The 21,416-nt window shown below is 34.1% G+C and overlaps 1 protein-coding gene across 2 annotated transcripts; it reads right to left on the reverse strand.

Moving 5' to 3' along the window:
- Positions 1–6,687: 6,687 nt before the first annotated feature.
- Positions 6,688–11,244, reverse strand: LOC132041121 (uncharacterized). 2 transcript variants are annotated; one of them, XM_059431915.1, is made up of 6 exons: positions 10,991–11,230; positions 8,913–9,796; positions 8,296–8,451; positions 7,459–7,713; positions 6,963–7,116; positions 6,688–6,904 (listed from the first exon to the last, which is right to left on the reverse strand). In XM_059431915.1, the coding sequence occupies exons 2-5, from the start codon at positions 9,759–9,761 to the stop codon at positions 6,988–6,990; spliced, it is 1,389 nt and encodes a 462-aa protein (XP_059287898.1). In that variant the 5' UTR covers positions 9,762–9,796; positions 10,991–11,230; the 3' UTR covers positions 6,688–6,904; positions 6,963–6,987. The 2 variants fall into 2 exon arrangements, with proteins under 2 accessions (XP_059287898.1, XP_059287899.1); XM_059431916.1 differs by lacking the exon at positions 7,459–7,713 and having other exon boundaries at positions 6,688–7,116; positions 10,991–11,244.
- Between the last annotated feature and the right edge of the window lie 10,172 nt (positions 11,245–21,416).

Here is a 21,416-nt window from a genome sequence, read left to right on the forward strand (position 1 = left end):
CCACATGTTGTGTAAGTGTTTGCATTTCTTTGTAACCAATGATTTTCTCTTAAGTACCATTTTTTATAGCTTACAATTGAATCATAGATAAATGGTTTGTTACGTATTATCTTTGAAATCCATTAATTTAGGTAGGCATTTCAAATGAGTGATCATTCTAACTAATTAAGGTGTTTGTTTTTGGGTTTCAAATTAAAGGCATTTCAAATGAGTGATCATTCTAACTAATTAAGGTGTTTGTTTTTGGGTTTCAAACTAGGTTCAGGACTGATTAACCAATTATATGTATTGCTTTGAGTTTAGATCAGTGAAGAACTTATGCACGGTATATCATGCTTATTGGCTTTTTGCTCCCCTCTCTAAATTTAATCAATACAATTGGCAAATGAAAAATCCAATACGACTTCATTGATAATTGAATCAGCAAATAAAAATGTTTATCTATCCCTTTTTTTTTTGTTCTATGGTTAATTTATCTGAAGCATATGTTGCATTACCGACCATATGATCAGTAGCCAATGGAAGTTCTATATTCCGTGTTTTATGTAATTGTGATAGCATTAAAGGTCACAAAATTGAAGGCAACAATCTGAAGATTCTAAGAAGTGTGGGTGAAAATACAATCGAAATTACAATTACAATTGAAAAATAAAATGAAAAAATAAAAGTATCTTCAGACTGAGGCACGTATATCTCGCTTTCTTTAAGGAGATTCAAGCTCACTACAAAGATATCTAGCGGTCCAGCGGAATCTTTTCGATCATTGTCCCTCACAGATACAGCATTTTGATCACGTCGTATAACTCAACAAACTCTGGACAAGATGTTGAGTCCAAAGCTCTATCAAGCACCTTCCTTCAACTAAATAAACTCTCTTTTATTTTCCTCACTCTTTTAAGAACTTTCCAATGTATTTTCTTAGAGCCTAATGGGCTTATGCAACAAACTTTGCGACTTATAAGCTAAAAAAAATAAGTTGGGGTAGTCTAACTTATTTTTTTGGCTTATAGTATTTCACCTAACGCTTTAGATAAGCTAAGTCAAAATGGGCCCAATTATTTTTTTGAGCTTATTTTAAGCTCTTTTTATTTTCACTCAAAAAAATTTCTTTATAAGCAACTTATAAGCAACTTATAAGCCAATCCAAACAGGCTCTTACACACCACAAGTTAAGGATGGATAACTATTTATAGGAAAAGAAAGTTATCCTTATAATAATTGGATGAAAAGTATGGTTTAGTGGAGTATTAAATTGATAATAATATGGAGAATATGGTTGAGTAATGAGTAGGAGTTAGAAGGAATAATGGTCACATTATGGTCACTTTATGCCACCAAAAATGAAGAGACCAATTCTGCCTCTTTGTGGCTGCCACCGGAAAAGGAGTTACAAGGCATTATTGCCATTAACTGATGTGATTTAAAGGGAAACTTAAGGCCAAAATCTACCTTATGAACGTGGGAGAAGAATTGGACAATCCGGCACTTTAAAGGCTGCACTTTAACATATTGATATGTAATGTTAAAATGCTCAAAACACTACAATCCTCCGCTCATTTTAATATAAATTTAAGAGAGTGTATTAGTTGAAGGTAGACTATTATGCATTATGAAGGTGTGTTCTGCATTAAACCTTCACTTAGTAGAACAATAATTTTTACTTCAGAGCCGTAGTGATCTCAGACTTGAACTATGACTGCTTAAGGGAAATAAAGAATTATTGCTTACACATAATAATCAAGGTGCTGACATGAGCTTTCACAGCCAGCACATTATGGCCTTATGCTATCCCGATTTTCATGAGTACTTCTGAGAATGAGCCTGATTCTCATAGAAAGCGGCCTACTTCCATACTCACATAAGTGAAATCAGTCAAGGGTGCTTCTGTAACTTTAACACCCCACTCATACGAGCTACATAATTTCCTTAAGAGTTTATAAAGTCAACCTCCACAAATCGTTATTGAATAATGCACTCACACCAAAGGGAGGAAATAAATAAAATAGTGCATTTTCACAACAAGTCATCATATGATTCATTTTCACTATTGAACCTGGTTATAGGATCTCTAGTCCCTAGGTTGAGTTTCCTCATATATAACCCATGAACTTATAGGCTTTAATCCCATCTCCCTCGATGTGCTCCAGACCCTTTCTCTTGTCAAGGCCTTGGTTAGTGGATCTGCAAGATTATCACACGATTTGACATAATCAACATTGATGGTACCACTTATCAAATATGATCTCACAGTACTGTGTTTCCTGATGGTACCACTTATCAAATATGATCTCACAGTACTGTGTTTTCTCCTTATAGGTCTGGATTTACCGTTGTAATAACGGTTTTGAACTCTACCAATAGCGGCGGTGCTATCACAATGATTAAAATAAGAGGAATTGATTTTTCAAAATAAGGTATTTGAAATAATAAATCTTTTAACCAATTCGCTTCTTCACTAGCTGAAGCTAAAGCAATTAGTTCAGCCTCCATGGTAGAGTTAGCAATAATAGTTTATTTTTTTGATTTCCAACAAATAGCACCACCTCCAAAGTAAAAATATAGTCAGTGGTAGAACAAGAATCACCAGATAAAGTGTTCTAATCTACATCAGAAAAGCCTTCAAGTACAGCAGGATATTTTTTATAAAACAAGCCATAAGATTTTGTACCAACTAAATATTTCATAACTCTCGTTATGGCATGCCAATGTTCATTACCTGACTTGCTTATAAACCTGCAAAGTACTCCAACTGCATACACAATATCAGGCCTAGTGCAATCAGTCACATATCTCAAACTTCCAATTAAGCTAGCATATTCCTTTTGATTTATCACATCATTTTCACTTTGTACAGGAAATAAGTGAACACTTTAATCAAAAGGAGTTACAACATGCTTGCAATCAACAAAGTTATATTTTTTCAAAATTTTCTCAACATAATATGACCGATCAAGGAATATTCCATCACATGTTTGGTAATTTTTATTCCAAGAATAAAATTTGCCTCACCAAGATCTTTCATATCAAAATGGCTTCTAAGAATATTGTTTGTTTCACCAATAACATTCATGTTAGAGCCAAAGATCAATAAATCATCAACATAGAGGCAAACAATAACATGTGAATTATGCCAAGATTTATGATAGATGCACTTATCACACTCGTTTGTTTTAAAACCATTTTCAATCATGCAAGAATCAAATTTCTCATGCCATTACTTTGGTGCCTGGTTCAAGCCATGTAGGGATTTAGTAAGCTTACATACTTTACTTTCTTGGCCTGCTTCTACAAAACCTTCGGGTTGTTCCATATAAATTTCCTCATTAAGGTCCCCATTTAAAAAAAAAAAAAAAAACAGTTTTTACATCCATTTGATGAATATGCAAATCAAAAATTGCAAAGAATAGCATTTAAAAGTCTTATGGATGTAATTCTAATTACCGGAGAAAAAATATCAAAAAAATCTAGGTCTTCTAGTTGTTTAAAACCTTTAGCAACTAGTCTAGCCTTGTATTTATTAACAGAACCATCCGATGTTAACTTTTTTCTTAGGACCCTTTGCAGCCAATTGTTTTACAACCCGATGGTAAATCAACTAGCTTCCAAGTTTTACTGGAAATAAATGATTTCACTTCATTATTTACCGCCCCTTTCCAAAAAATAGCATTAGATAAAGCTTCTTATAAATTTAGATGGTCATCTCCAACATTAAAAGCATAAAAATCAGGACCAATTTTTTTTTCTACTCTAGCTCTTTTACATCTTCTTAACTCAAAATCATCATTTTCTTTATTTTACAAAACAGAAGTAGAAGAACTAGGTACTCAAAATATTTTCTTTAGTCCTATGACCCCTACTATTTTTAGAATCAAATGAAAATTTATTTTCATGAAAAATAGCATCACCTGATTCTTTCATTATATTATCTTCAAGACTAAAAAATCTATAGGCTGTACTATTTGAAACATAACCAAACAAAGCACAAGTAGTAACTTTTTTACCCAATCCATTAACCTCACATAAGCTAAACAACTCCAAACTCTTAGATATCCCAAATTTGGCTTGTGGCCTCTCCACAACTCAAACAATGTTAATTTTGTCTTTTATGAGACACACGATTCAACACATAACAAGCAGTCAAAATAGCTTCACCCCAAAAATTTAGACTTGCACTTGACTCGATAAGCAGGGCATTTGTCAACTCAACTAAAGTTCTATTTTTTCTTTCTACTACACCATTAGATGCAGGAGAATAAGATGGAGTAGTTTCATAAATTATTCCCAATGATCTAACAAAAGGATTAAACTCATTAGACTCATATTCACGACCTCTATCACTTCTAATTCTTTTTATTTTTCTACCAAACTGATTTTCAATTTCAAGGAGATAAATTTTAAATTTTTCAAAAGCATCACTTTTATTTTTCATCAAGAAAACTTATGTATACTTAGAAAAATCGTCAATAAAAGTGATAAAATATCTATTTCCTCCACGAGTTAAAATTCCCTCCAAGTTCACAAATATCAGCATGAATTAACTTTAACAATTCAATTTTTCTCTCAACTTGAAAATTAGGCATTTTTGTGATTTTGGCTTTACTACAAGCCTCACATTTTTCAAAATCCTTTTTAATCATTGGGATTAAACTTAAACTACTCATGATTCTCACATAACGATTATTAATATGACACAAGAAGAAAGCATGATAAACAAAATTAATAACTTTATTCATCTCAACATTCAACTTGAACATCCCATTACAAGCATACCCCTTTCCCACAAAAATACCCCTTTTCACTATTACAGATTGATCAGACTCAATAATTTGTTTGAAGCATGCTTTATTAAGAAGAAAACTAGACATCAAATTTTTTCTCATGGAAGGAGTAAAAAGTACGTCTTTTAAAATTAATACCCTTCCAGAAGTGAAGCTCAACTCGACATCTCCCTTTTCAAGCACTTGAGTAGTGTGAGAATCACCAAGCATGATGGTTTGGGCTCCTCAAATGGAGTATACACTTTGAACCAATCGTTGTCATAGCAGACATGACGGTTTGCACCAGAATCAGCCCACCATCCATCAATATTTTCAACCATGTTTATATTTGTTATCACCGCCACAAGTGGCTCTTCGGTAACGTTCTCCTGAGGTGTAGGGCCACGTTTTCGAAACTTGCAAAATCGAGCAATATGCCCACTCTTGCCACAGATAAAGCATGGTCCTCCATTTTGTGCTTGGTTATTACCACCATTATTTTTCTTGGGAGGTCTACAATTATTTATCTTGAGTATTTTCCTCTTAGGCTTCATAGAGGTATTTTTGTTAGCATTAGGAGTAGCATTACTTGAAGTAATTAAATTTACCTTGTTTGTGAAGGGTTGTAAGGTGCTCTCTTCCGTTTGCAATAGTGCATCTTGGCCCCTTGCCTCTTCTTCCATGTGGATTCGCATAATCAACGTCTCAAGTGAAGTTTCCTTTTGTTTGTGGCATATAGTTTTTTGAAATTCCTTCCATGAAGGTGGAAGTTTATCTATTATGCCACAAACAATAAGGCTATCTCCAATTTTTATCTCTTCGGACATGAGCTCTCCAACGATGATTATAAAGTCTTGAGCTTGGTCTACCACTGATTTGTTGTCCACCATTTGGAAACGAAAAAATCCGCTAGCAGCATATTTTTTTCGCTTCAGCCTCCTCGGTTTCATGGAAGAGTTTTCTACTTTATTTGGATTCTTCTCAATTAACACATGAGAAACATTGAGAAGACTTAAGTAGAAAAGTACTTTAGCTGTCAATCTCTTGAAATGAGTACCGTTGAACCGAAATGGCTTGTTAAGATCTCCCCTTTGACATCCGCAAATTTTTCAATTGTAGCCATTGAATCTCCTTAAAATTGTTGGTGAAAATACAATCGAAATTGCAATTACAATTGAAAATTAAAATGAAGAAATAAAAGTATCTTCAAGCTGAGGCGCGAATATCGCCCTCTTTAAGGAGATTCAAGCCCACTGCAACAAATCTATCAGTCCAACAGTAATCTTTCGTCCCCTTCAGGATACAACAGCCCAATCACGTCGTATAACTCAACAAACTCTGAACAAGATATTGAGTCCAAAGCTCCACCAAAAAAAGAACACCTTCCTTCAACTAAATAAACTCTCTTTTATTTTTTTCACTTTTTTAAGAACTCTCCAATGTATTTTTTTTACCACTACAAGTTAAGGAAGAATAACTATTTATAGGAGAAGAAAGTTATCCTTGTAATAATTGGATGAAAAGTATGGTTTAGTGGAGTATTAAATTGATAATAATATGGAAAATATGGGTGAGTAATGAGTAGGAGTTACAAGGAATAATGGTCACATTATGGTCACTTTATGCCACCAAAAACGTAAGAAACTGAGAGACCAATTCTGCCTCTTTGTGGCTGCAAGCGGAAAAGGAGTTACAACGCATTATTGCCATTAACTGATGTGATTTAAAGGGAAACTTAAAAGACATAATCTGCCTTATGAACGCGGGAGAAGAATTGGACAATCAGGCACTTTAAAGGCTGCACTTTAACATATTGATATGCAATATTAAAATGCTCAAAACATTTGCAAGAAGTTAAAACAAAGCCGCTCGATATGAGCGGTATAGCAGATTTAGTTGAGAATAGAGTCATCAAAAGAACCAAAAGACATGACCAACAGTACTGGCAATTTATTTTCTTTGGTAATATTGTAAGTTATCAGACATATATAAACAGACGAAATAAGAAGAAAGTAGGATAAAAGGGGTAACACTCCTTTGCCTTGATATCATCTTGTAACGGTTCCACGTTATAGGTGCTAGGTCGAGATGTATCACTTCTATACGTGAAAAAGGGTAAAAGTTTACATATGATGCTCCAAACATCCCTGAAAAGAAGGGAAATTCAGAACTTGTGGTGATGATGACACTAGGGACCAGAGTCACCAGACCAGAGAAAGAGAACCTCACATCATATAGATTCATAGCCTTCCTCTCTTTGGTTCCGACGTTGATAAATTACAGCAGCACCAACAAGTAGTGCAATTCCAAACAGTGCCAAAGCTCCAACAGCATTGTGTAATATTACAATCTCACCTGTCTGCAGTAATGAAGAAAAAAACAAGTTCAGTAAATCGGATGAAAAGGGAACACAACAGAAATAATAAAGCAAAGGAAAGATAGATGAAAAACATTAGATGTGTGAGGGGTGAATTTCTCTATGAGCTCAATCATCGAAAAAAAGAAGAAGAGGCGATGCGTGAAGAGTCAACTGATGGAAGTTTCCAGTATCATTAACTCGAATGCATATAGGCATATCGAACACCTTCACTGTCCATATAGACTTTATATATCTTGGTTGAAAGGATCTTGTTTAGACATAAGTAGGAAATTCAGTACTTTAGACCTAGAAAACTTTTAAATGAATCAAGATGTTACTTACTCCATCTGTGGAATGCAGGATAGAACTAGGCTTTGGCGATGGTTCAGCAACCAAGAGATAGAACAACCCCATCACTCCTGTATGTCTCTGGGAATTGCTATAGTTTGATAATAAAGTTACAGTCTCCCCTTCCGAAATCTTGATAGAGCCAGGTCTAGGATAACAGCTGGACATCCCAACAATGTAACCAGCTTCATTTCCTGGTTCCTTTCCTTCCCCATAGATTGGAAGAGATGAGCATATGACACGTCCATCCTAGATCAGTGCAGCGGAAAAAGAGAAAAAAGTTAAGAAAATAATCAACACCAAACTCCAACAAGATGCTCCACAAATCAGCACAATTAAACCTGCTTTGCCAACAACGTCAATTGAGAATGATATGCTATACAAACACACAATAAAACACGACCATTAATTGTCTCAAAGGGTAGGAGGCTCCATTTATTATAATAAAAAACGTAAAGTTTTCTGCAGCTAATTGAAGATAAACTGAAATGATACCATTCTGACAGTCTGGAACATAATAGTTTGAATCAGCAAAATAATCTTCTGAAGTATGAAAATCATGTCATATAAATGCTAACAACACACTTTGTTTTTATCCAATGTTAAAAGAACAAGATTAGATATGGATTCAATCAATCTGGTCTTGCAAGTGGTGGCATATATAACCAGTGTTACGATGCAACCAAATAAGCCAAGTATCAAGTTTATATACAAAAATCTTTGTTTTTATCAGTAAGTTAATTGTCTGAAAACGTATTAGAAACGCATACAAATAATCCAGATTGTAAGCAGAACATGACCAAAGAAACAAAATATAGTTGCTCAGAGTACCTCTCCATGGAGGGCTATACCAGTCCCTCCTGTATGTTGGTGAGCAACTCCGTAGATGACATCTCCTCCACTAGGAAAAGTTACACTTATCTTCTTTGTATGAGTGCAATGGACATTTGCCACAGATGCCGGACATGACTCCACTAAATATTCGATCTGAATTAAAAGAAATTGCCTGAACATTAGCCAGATATATTTAGGTAGTAGCAAAGAGATAAAAATGATTTGATTTATGAACTGAATTATCATTCATTCTTGTGATTATCAAATGTACAGGATGATGCACAATATTGTATAGTAACAATTAATTTCTTGAAATGGTCAATTTTGCCATTTCAAAATGGGATAGATCCAAGTAAAAGCTGGTCAAACAAATGAACACTGTAGAGTGCTTTCTACAATATGGAAATTTTGCCGAAGAAGCATGTCATTAGGTCTTTTAGGTCCCGCGAAAATTGTATAATACTAAAATTTAGGACAATAGTTGTGATTATTCTGGATGTGCAGCAATAGATGTTTCGAAGCTGATCTACGTATATTAAACAGGTCTTTAAGGCATTGGTAGCACAAATATATATAGATAAGGAAAATAACACATTATAGGGCACTGCTTATACCTGGCAGTGATGTCTTGCCACAGTGGCTGTTGAAGTTTCCGGCTTTTTCCATGTATCGGTGACATCAAGTATATAAATTTTGACAGGCACAATGGAGGCATCCCAATCAATATACTTTACTGTGTACTTCAGGTACAGGCTTCTCCTCGGTCCTTGGAACCCGTCTTTCACCTTGCATCTTGTTTCATCGTAACAACATCTCAAGCCTCCGAAATAATCTGGCTTTATATCTCGGTCATACTCGTCCTTCGTAACGTTGTAAAGATCACACCTACATTCAGTGCATCCCAATCTATCTTCGGCACCTCGTGTATCAATTGCATGTACATTGAGCAACCATCTCTCCTCGTATCCAGGAGGTACTTCGACTGGATTACCGACTTCTATTCCATAAGGGTCTGGAACATAAGTGATTGTTTTTCGGGTCTCTGACCCGAGGCCAAAATATTGAGAAAGACCCCCATCACATATCCCTGAGTTTCTCTTGATAATAAAATCTGATTGGTGGAACCCCATATTGCCATGGTACTTTGCTATTTCCACACCTTCTCGATGATAATATCTTACAACAACCCAGTGGTGAAGATATGTCTCATGGAGGGGTATAGAATTCCCTGCCTCATCAACTACTTCAGCATCGAAATTTTTGATAGCAATATGGCCTTTTGGGAAGTCAATATTGTAGTAAAACTTGTTGGAGACAGATCCAGGTTCCAGCACAAACACTGGTGAGAGAAAGACAGCAGATTTCACACCGTTTTCTTCTGTGAATTGAGATTGTGAACTTGGAACTGTTATTAGCAGTAAGAGTGCAAGTGAAAGCAACTGGAAATTTGAACAGCCTGACATCTTTTCCTCTTTCCCACTTCACTATGCTAGTATATCTGTTGACAACAGTATCCTCAACCAATTAACAGCCCATAAATTTAAGTTCCGAATATTATGTGAGTTAAGCAAAAAGAGTCTAATATTGGTTTCTGCATAATAAAAATGCATATATTCGTCTGTCACTTGTTGTTGCAGATAAAAGGAATTAGATAAAGGGTCATGTTACTATAACAAGCCTTTTCCCCTATCTGGTACTTGAAAGCCAAATACATGCAATTTGTACAATACTCCCCCCGTCCCAAAATAAGTGTCGTTTTAGCAAAACAAATTTGTCCGAAAATAATTGTCGCTTTAGGAATTCACGACAATAATTAGTACTTGTTTTCAACTATACCCTTAATATTAAAGAACAACTTCTTCTTAATAGTCTCAATTCACAAAAACACCAAATAAATAGGGCAACTTAGTAAACGATACCTTGTATTTATTGTTTTGCTTAATGGGAGTGAGAGCTAAAACGACACTTACTTTGACGGAGGTAGTAACATATACTAGAAATTTAAAGAAAAGATTAAACTTAATTAAACAGTGTAGTTTCACAGATGTTAGCAGATCATCCACTTTCTTCTCAGGTTACCAACTCACTCATAGTGTAAAAATTGTACACAAGGCTTAATTATATTCTTCGAAAACTGACCTGTTATAACCGATTAAATTCTTTAGTCTTTTACACTGAATCTTTTGATAAGAGTATACTGATGATCATCTTGACTAACAATATAGAAGGAAAAAGAAAAATGAAAGATCATCAAGCAAGAGAAAGAAACAGATGGAGATAACTATGTCAGCACGATGATATCCATATTTCCTTATCTATACATATTCCCTTTTGAGGGTAAACACTTATATGTCAGAATCCATTTTTATACATATTCCTGCATAAATGTGGAATACTTCGTGCAACGGATTGCTCTTTTTATCCATATATCCTTATATGTAGATATGATAAAAGAAACACCTGAACTATATTTTTCACGAGTTTCCCACCCAAACTACCTGTTGTTCCTTTTTTATCCATACTTCCTTATATATATATACATATATATATATATATATATATAAAATTCTGTTTTTGACCATTAACTCTTGAACTAATGATTGGATGCAAGCTCATATATATGGCACGCATAGAATCTTCGCGCGTAAATTAGAACAAGAAAACAGAAATTAAGAAGAAGAGACAAGCTTACCTGATAAAGGATTATGGGGCAAAAGTTCACTGGAGAGACACAGGCACAGAGTAGCAACTCAAAATTTGGAATTCCAGTAACAGGCTTTATGGGAGAAAGGAGCTCTCAAATAAATAGACCATGACTATTGTATGATATGAAGCATAATTACGTATCAAGATAGGTGTTTCTTTAGGAGGACACGTGTCCTCTTCTGCTGAGGACAGTGCTTACGACATCATCTGAAAGATCTATGTATTTTGGATGGGATTTACGTTGGAATTTAGGGAAATAGTCAAATGATTTGTTGACAAAATTTGGGAGAGTTCATACTCTCTTGATAGTGACATGCTTACAACGTCTTAATGGCAAAGGAAACAGGTAAACCCCACATCTAGAAGATGGTTTACAGTAACATAGAAATTTTGATTTTATATCGTAGATAATTTACCATAAGTAGTCAAAATATATTTATAATTTCGTCTCAAAATACTTATTGTGCTTATAAAAAATACTTATTATTTTACAAGTTCAAGAATAAATTAATTATCTTTTTAATTTTATTTGTAGTATTAATTGTTTTATGACCCATAAATAATATAATCATTTAATGAGAGGGATTATATATCCTTAAGACATAATAAGTTTAAAATAGTCAAGAACCTCTTAATTAATATTTTTTTAGGAAGAGTGTAAATGAAAAAAGACGACAAGTATTTTGAGACGGAGAAAGTACGTAATATCAATGTATAGATATACACCTTTACGAGAAGCTTCTCATACAATCATATTTACATTAATATATATATATATATATATATATATATATATATATATATTATTATTATTATTATTATTATTATTATTATTATTTTAATTTAGCATTTAACCAACTAATACGATTCATTGTATCCATCGATTTGATGCACTTGACTGATAATAAATTAGATGCCAATTTGATTTATATTTTCAATTAATATAAATCATATTAAAAAGTCAAAAAAGTAATTTGACAAAGATCACATAACGTTGATAATTAAACAAATTTAAATTATTTAAAATTGTGAAAATTTATGGAAGGATTTTATTACTAGGACTTAAGTTATACTCCACCGTCCATTTTTACTTGTTCTGTATTGAGCCTATTGACTTGTCACACCCCTTAAGGATGCATAAATAGAATGACAATTTTATTATATCACCTCTAATTATTATTAAGTTATCTGATGATCTATCTATATATAATAAGAGAGGCAAAAGCATGATAGGATGACAAGTGTCATCACCAGAAAATTTCTATTTTAAAAATAAAATAAAACTAAAATAAAAAGAATGAAAAGAAAAGACAAAAAGAGAAAAAGAAAACCAGAAAAACTAACTTTAAATACACCTACGTTTTTTGAATTGAAAACTGACAGATTTTTTAATTGGAAAATAAACCTATGTTATTTCTTAATTTTGAAAAGAAAACCTTATCTTTAAATATACTTTATTTTTCTTTCTCTTTTTTGACCTTCTTTTTAAATTTAATTTGATCCATAGTAATTTTTTAAATATTGTATTTCATACTTTAAACCAAATCAACTCAGCCTTTTAAATAAATAAATATATACGATAAAAGGTTAAAACTTTAATTTTAAATACTAGCAACTTCTTATCTGCATTGAACGTGAGATGACAAACAAAACTGTTATATTTAAACGATATAAAAATAATTAATTGAATTTTTTTTAATAAAAAATAGTGCACATAAATAACTGCCAATTCAAATTAGAGCTAACTCCTCCTTTATAGTAACTACAAGGGGAAAAAAAATATTAAAAATACAGATTTTTTAAAATATAAATTACGTGTGATTACAACTTCCTTCTGAATACAGATTTTTGAATTTGAATTAAATAAATTTATATCTAATTGAGCATTTTGAATTTCAAATCTATAAATAAAAAATAAAAAACAGCAAAGTAGTCACGTTCTTTTAACTCCTTTGTAGCAACTTATTCCTTCTTTGTAGCAAGTAAATACAAGGCCAGTTTTTGTCTCCTGATTTTTATTTTATTTTTTAAATATTTAAATGATGTTTTGGCTCCTTATATAGCAGTTTTTCCACCAGATAATTATACGTAACCAGTAAATCATGTTTTCTTTTGCTTCTTCAAAAACCAAAAGTCACGTCCTTTTTCTCTTCTTTTCTCAATAAGGAACAATTATAATACGCTTAAAAATCCAACGTAAGACCAAACGTCTTTATTCGATGAAAGTTGAACTTGGCATTTCACAGCCTTCTGCTTCATCTTGCAAGGTTTTTTTTTCTGGGACTATAGTAAAATAATCTGCTGATTTTTTATGTAATTTTTTCCGTCGATGTAAATTTGATCAAATTTTTTTCTTTACAGATACTGCACAGAATACATTGCGAGAAATTTCTATACAAAATTATACCAACAATCTTTTTGGTATTTTATTTTTGGATTGATGCTGTTACTTTTTTCTATTTTTTATAGGAAAATCCAATTTTTCCATCGCTAAAGGGAAATCTTCAGTGGCTAACTTTTGCACTGGCTTGGGAAGTTATGAACAAACAGTTAGAGAAAGCAAGATAGTATGTAGTTGTGTACTCTTACTTATGGATTTTCTTTTCTCTTGGTTGATTCTAGCTGCATTATATATCATCCGACCTTTTCTTTTTCATCGAAAACTTGGTTATGGGGCATAATTTTTTGTCTGTGCATTTATTTTTTACAACTTAATTCGCTTAATTTCATCATAAGCAAGAAGGATAACTATGTACGTGAGTGAAGGTTCGTATTCATAAGCAAGAAGGATAACTATGTACGTGAGTAAAGGTTCGTATAGAAACAAAAAAAGATATCGTTACAACACTTTCCTTAAAAAAATCTTTCCTTTTGCTATAAGTTTTAATAATAGCATGGGTGTAAGAAGGTTTCTTTTGCTTTTATGGAGCATCGGGTTTTTCAGGTTAGTTTTCTCTCACTTTTATGGAGTATCTATTTTTTAATTTGTAAAACACTATGTTATTTCGGATTCAGGACGGAATATATAATGCCACGTAGACCAACGGAAGTAGAAATATTCATATGGAAATGGCTAAAGGAACACGCGAGGAACCTTTTTGTTAATGAAGTTTCTCATGTATGTTGTTCGTTGATAGATTTTTCTACCGTGTTATGCAGTAATTTTTCACAATAAATGCAAAGTTTTGTCTTAGGTTGGAACGTGGGCCTTTGAGATAGTATCTTAGTCCTCATATTTGATAGTTGATACTTTTTATATATAAGATTTGCTAAGATCAATTCTTTTATTATTGACCGCACATCGTGCGGGTACGAATACTAGTTGAAATTAATATAACATACTTTAAAAGTTGTGCGACCACTTCCTTGAACTTTCCAACCCAATAATTAAGAAAATAAAGGTAAATAGGTATGAAATTGTAAATTATCTTTTGATTTTCCAAATCAAACAAGAAAAAATGAACAACTATTTTAATATACTGGACAAATAAAAATGAACGGGGCGGCATGGCATGACTTAAGACAATTACGAAGCCCGGTAATTGTTTTCACACCTGTGAAACTATGATGTCCCAGGCCATTCTCAACCACCTCAACACTAGGATGCCAATACCTGTTCATATTTAATTTTGTAGTAATTTTCATTTATTTTTTTCTTGACAGAGAAATGAAAAAAATAGAAGAACCACAAGAAGTACATATTATCAAAGTGGTGAGTCTCACTCAGTATTAAATACCGACAAAGTAGTTTGACAAAGATCACATCATGTTGATAATTAAACAAAATTTAAATTATTCAAGTTGTGAAAAATTATGTGAAGGATTTTATTACTAGGAGACTCTAGTTATATATTAAAAAATTAATACATCAAAAGGAACTTTAAACATTTGGGAACATGGTTCAAGGCGGCATGTCACGACTTAAGACAATTACAAGGGCCGGTAATTGCTTTCACAACTGTGAAATTATGATTTCCCAAGTCATTATCAACCACCTAAACATTAGGCGCCAACACTTATCCATTTTTCAATTTATAGTAGTTTTCAAATTTTTTTTTTTTGGACAGCGAAATGAAAAATAGAAGAACCACAACAAGGATACATCATCAAAGTGGTGAGTCTCACTCATGATTAAATACCGAATAGGGGGATGAGATTTAACAAACATAGACAAGATCAAAGCTGGTTATTAGGTTACCATGATGTTGAGTTATGATAAGAATGTGTTTTGATGATTGACAAACAGGGTTGAAGAACTTGATTCATGTGCGTATTAATGCTAGAAGAAAGGTTCGAGTTGGAAATTTTGGAGGCGGTGCAAAATTATTGTGATTAATCAATTCTTAATATTATCTTATGAATTAATTATTTTGGTAGCTGAAGTTTCTAGTTTCAATAAGGAAATGTTTAATTAAAGCTACATGCTTGGAAAGGAAGCCACATGAATGAAGGAAGTCAAGTTTGACTAGGAAGAGTTTTTAAGGAAAAATTCCGTATTTCTTGAAGCTGATATGTGTCTAATTTGGATAGACATTAAAGATCTATTTCAACACAAATTGGAGACATATTCACGCCCGTATAAAGCACCTATTAATTTCAGATATCGGGGCTGGAGCAGATGCGAGATGATGTGAATGAACCAGGTACTTGAATCTGGTCCATGAACATGTTCCAACTCAGAATCCTACTGCGAGTTGGATTCTTGAAATTAAAGATTCTGAGGTAAGGACTTGCCGGACAAGTTACATGATTTCTTGTCTTACTTATCCAAGATACGCTTCAGACCCCTAAAGGGATTATGAAGTCGCATGCACGCAAGCATCCTAATTCAACTCAAACCTTAATTCTCTTAATGGGCGTCATCATGTAGAGTTTGTGTTCAACCGACTTACTGCGCACCAAAAGCTATATATATCCAAGTCTTGTCTTGCAGAAGGTTGCCCACTTACAAAGAGTGAAAATCAGAATATTGAGCAATATTGTCAATGTAATAGTAGAGAGTTCTGATTAATGAAGTGCCACCTAATACAATGAAGAAGATTGAAGAATTTGTTTCCTAGAGTTTATGTACATGTAACAGTTCTTGAATCTAGATTTGTGTATTAATATTGTTTATCGAGTTGTACCTTTATCAGCTTTCATAGAAGCAATTAGTATAGGTATAAACGTTAGTCTAATTCAACTTCAAGTTGAGATAACTTGGAGTGAGCTCAATTGTCTAGGGAGATTGTTGAGATAGGATTTAGAGTTTAGTTCCTGGGTTACAGAGTTTGTAACTTGAATTTGCATAGGCACACAATTGTAGTGGAGTTTGGGAAAAATCCTACAGAGGTGTACGTCGTGTTTTTTTTTTTTTTTTTTTGTCGTGATTTTTTCATCTTTGTAAACCGGGTGGTTTTCACATAAAAATATTGTGTTCTTACTTTACTGTTCTTTACTTTTCCGCAAACGCTAGCTTGGAATAGGTAGGGTAACGTGTTCTATCCTATACGCGAAAATCTGGTATACAGTAGGATAGATAACTGGTCGTGCAAATTATCAATTGGTATCAGAGTAGGTTCTCTTTAATAGGCTAACACCTTAAGAGAAGATTAAAATGAATGCTGCACTATCAATTGGACATAATGAAAATTTTGATAATGAAAAAACTGATGAATAGGCACTGATGGCATTAGAAGTCTCTAGTTTAGAAGTGGAGGACAATAGTGAGGTAAATCTTTTTGAACAAAAAGTTAAACTCGACTTGTTTTCAAAGAAAAGATTAACATCCTTTATGCTCACCTTGATAGATGCCTTTTGGGATGTGAGATTTGAAAGAAAGCAGTTATTTTTTCCTCAACAACCGAATGTAAAAAAGAAAAACTCATCTTTTTTTTAAAAACCAATAGATATAAAATTTAATTAAAATATGAAATTAATATAGTACTATATCGACAAAATATTTCTTAAAAAATATATGATGGTTGTTGGTGATAGCTAGCGTGGGTGGTTGTGGCTTGTGGGTGCGGATTGAGGATGGTTTTGGCTAATGGTCTTGGTTGTTGTACTAGTTAATGGTGATGGTATCTCAGAATAATGGTTAACAGTTGGTAGTGCATGGAAGCGATTGAAATTGTAGTGGATCATAGTGATAGCTAATAGTGGTTAGCGTTATATAGTGGTAATTGTCAGTAGTGATGGGTTGTTGTTGTTGTAGTAATGGTGGTAATAATCGTAAATGGTAGCTAGTGGTGGTAACGACTGATTGTGGTGATTGCCGGCGGCAGTAATTGTGGTTAAGGATAGTGGTTGTAGGTGGTCGGAGGTGGTTATTGATAATGATGGATGGTTAGTGGTGAAAGTGCATAGAGTAGTAGGGGTGAAGTCACGCCCCAAACCTGGGTCTGGGCTTGGGACCAGTACCCGATTTCTTAACTTGATCGAGCAAACCACATATATGACTTGACATAACATGAAACATAGGCATGTGCGGAATATAAATCATAAAAATGTTTTAAATATTGAAGTTTAAATAAGTCTTATAATTAAAGATACTGAATTAGTTTTAAAACATAAACATGTAGCCACCATGGCTAAAACAATATTTGATAACTGACATGACATGCTAGTATAAGAAGCCTCTGACATGAATATCAAGTTTAACTGCTTAATGGGACAAGGCCCGACATACCTCAACATCTGATATGCCCAAATTACACCTTTAATATTAGGAGTAAGCGGTCGTTGTCAAATATAGAACCCAACAAGGTTGGGGTCGAATCCCACAGAGAATACAATGAAGAAATATACTTACTAAGTGTAACGCTCAACTATTAGTCTATATTTCAAGGGAGAGGGGAGTATAATAGTAATTGGTTTGAACTTTGTTCATTAATAACTAAGAGTTGTTATAAAATGTGAACCATTGGTAAAGGGACTAAGGTTGCGGTTCCAATGGAAAGTAATGCTAATGAGTGTCAATTCAACTTCTTTATATGTCTAGATGCAATTAAACATGGGCTACGTAATTTTATCAAAAGTCTCTCAACCAAATTGATAAATGTCATTACTAAACTTTCTCAAGCCTTAGAATGTGAAAAATGTGAACACCCACTATGCTTCATGTTAGCTTTCCTATCTTTAGCTCAAGCTATTAGATGGATTTAATGAACCAAATCCTTGCTATCTAACTCTTTTCCTAACTTTCACTTTCTTTCTCAAGCAAAGTAAAATTAATTAGGCACAAATAATGTTTGCAACCATTAAGAGACAACAAGGCATAAAAAGTTGATAGAACACATCATTAACATATAAATGAGGTTTAAATATGACACCCAATCATATAACTCACACATTTGGTCTCACAACCTTAGCTAATGGGTTAGCTACTCATTTCCATTAAGTAAAAGACAAAGGTAAATAAAGTATTCATAAAGCTTACAAAGTTTTTATGGAAGAAGACAACAAAAAGTGGAAGATTCTCCTTTTTAAAGCTCCAACCATCAATATTCAATGCTTTACTACTAAGAGACAAGAACTGAATAATGAATGTCTTTTTCAAAATTCTAGGGGTGTGTTTATAACATCCCAAAAATGTGCACCAGTTTTGGACAAAAATACCCCGCGTGCATCACATGCGAACCGCAGGTCATGCTTTTCTTCATCCTTGGCCTGTTTTGCTCCATTTTGCTCCGTTATACTCTCCGAATATCTTATCCTACAAAACGACAAAAACACAAGAAAAGTAACACCAAAAGTACTTGAAGAGTCATAAAAGTCTAAAGAATTAGCATCGAATGTGCCGTAATTTCACGGCACATCAACACCCCCAAACTTAGACTCTTGCTTGTCCTCAAGCAACTCAAACAAAACTATAGCACATGACAAATTTTCAAGTATTTCAAAGGTAGTAATGGCTATGATGGTGATAGCGATCAGTTACAAGCATGCATTTAAGATATGATTACCCCTCATTCCTCTTTTTGCAAAACATGGTGCATTCAACCAAAGTTTGTGCATTAACTACTCGCTTCTCTTGGTGACACAATCTTATTAGCTTTAAGGAAGTGACTTCGAATTCTAAGCCAAGAAGCAATTCTTTCATTGAGCTTTGTAGTCCATATGCCCTTACAAAAGACCAATCAAAGTCCCAAAACACACATATTCACAATAACAAATGGGACAAAAGATGAGGAAGAAGAGAACAACTCACACTCACACTCACAAGGAATATGTACAAGTGCACAAATGCAATGCCATAAGCTTGCCCTTAAAGTATTTCTCCACTAATGTAAACACACCTTGCTCAAAATCAATTAGGACTTGCGGGTTGTATTGAAGGTTTAAGGTCAAGGTAGGATGCATTTTGGATAAGAATGACTTGAAACCTCCCTAAGCAATACCAAACACGCTTTCTTCACAAAATTCGCTTATGTCTCCATCTTTTCATACTACCCATTAGTCATCCCTTTAGTCACCACGGTTATTCAAAGCTTTAAATCACATTTATTCCTTTAGTCACAACCTTTATTTACAAAAACATTATTTATATACAAACACACTTTTTTTTTATTTTTTTATTTTTATAGAGCCCCTTCTCACCTTTTAATCACTTCCATATCACTAATTTCCAATTGCCACCCCCAAACTTCGGCGTTTTGGCCGATGTTTGCATTTCAGAATCACTTAAGGAGATAGGGTGCCAAAAGATGAGTCAATATGAACAAAAGGGTAAGGCTTGTAATATGGTTATCACCGAAAGAAAAAGAGTCAAGGCTTGAAAGGGGTTGACTAGGCAAAACATGCAATGGGTAGGAAGTTTAAGGCTTAGTAACGATCCAAAGAAAGCTTAATATCCTCTTTCAAATAAAGTTTAGTTTAGGATTTCACTTTGAGATACTTTCCAGGTAAGTTCTAGATCACAATTATGCACAAGACTTGAATGAAAACACCTCACAACAGATGGCACATGGATTACTTCACTATTTTCTAATTACTCCTCAACCAAGAACTCAAGGCAAACTAAAGATAACTGTTTAGTAAACAAAATGTCACCAAAATGAGTCAAGTCAGTTATGCTATTCCCTTTTTGAGTATGCACACTATAAACCATTTTTTTAGAGGTTTAGTATCAAAACAAGATGAAAAACATACATGCCATAAACTGATCAGACCATCACCATATAAGTCAAGATACTTTGCTATACTCAAAACAACAAACAAAACAAAATGACACAGTCCATACTAACTAAACATTACAGGTTCAATAGAAAATACAAACTCTTGGGAAAGAACACTGGCAAAGAAAACCCAAGAGCACCAAAAAATATCCACAATCTGTCACACCCCGACCTTACTAGGGTGTGATGGGCACCCGACCCTTATTTAGGGCCGAGCGAACCCTCAGACTCTTGCTGCACATAAAATCACGTCAAACTTTTTTTTTTAAATCAAATAAGATAAAATACATAGTAGATTCTTTTTGTAGCCCTCAACTCGAACAAATTTATAATCATACAAAATTCAATACACAACACGGACCGACATATCGGCCGACGAAGCCGCTTACAGACCGACAACCCCGTACCCACGACGCCGTCTCGCAAAGTCTCTAACATAACTCCGTAAATCATAACAAACAAACTGCGACTTGGCGACCCTCCGGGAGAATGGAGCTTGCCATCTCTGCCGGAACATCTTCTATAATAACTTCGGCTATGCAGGGAGTACATTCGCGGCATGAAACGCGACCCCGAAGAAGAGGGGTTCGCACGGAAAATGTACCGAGTATATAAGGCATGCAATACGGAAAACGAACCATAATCGAGATGAAAGACTAAAAGATAAGTACATTACTCAAAAATACCAAACGCTTATTTTTCGACCCACAAATCATACGTACCTATCTCGTATATCGGAAAAGGAGTACGAGAAAGTAAACGAGTCATCCAAAGTACCGAAATGCTTATTTTACAATCACGGATCGCATGTCCGAAGGGTTCGAAAATACCGAGTACACCGGTGATGTCACACGTCGGACGGATAGAGAACGTATAGAATGTTCGGACGAAGTCATATCGGACGGAATATCGAACGTACGGAAATTCTCGATGATGTCATGTATCTACGGAATATGGGACGTACCGAATATTCAGACCACGGACGGAATACAGAACGTACATGATATTCAGACCATGCTTACTTTCCGGACACAGACTATGCATATCAAAATCATATAATATTCACACAGATGCCAGATCCCGGCCCTTTACGAAGGAACGCGGTGAACAGAATCATATACCGAAATCATATGTCATGTATGCTTATACGTAACCGACCGTGATGTGGGACGCGGTAAAATGTAATCATATAACATATATGCACATAACGAACCCGGCCACTTTAGTGAGGGACGCGGTAAGTAAAATCATCAT

Source organism: Lycium ferocissimum, chromosome 12, assembly GCF_029784015.1.
Source record: "Lycium ferocissimum isolate CSIRO_LF1 chromosome 12, AGI_CSIRO_Lferr_CH_V1, whole genome shotgun sequence".
In the NCBI taxonomy this organism is placed as follows: Eukaryota; Viridiplantae; Streptophyta; class Magnoliopsida; order Solanales; family Solanaceae; genus Lycium; species Lycium ferocissimum.

Bases quoted from the DNA above. Each gene is read 5' to 3' on its own strand.
- LOC132041121 (XM_059431915.1), bottom strand. From the start codon at position 9,761: ATGTCAGGCTGTTCAAATTTCCAGTTGCTTTCACTTGCACTCTTACTG. The intron at 8,452-8,912 runs GTATAAGCAGTG...CTTTTAATTCAG, and splicing joins TGGCAAGACATCACTGCCAG to ATCGAATATTTAGTGGAGTC. The intron at 7,714-8,295 runs GTACTCTGAGCA...GCACTGATCTAG, and splicing joins GTATAGCCCTCCATGGAGAG to GATGGACGTGTCATATGCTC.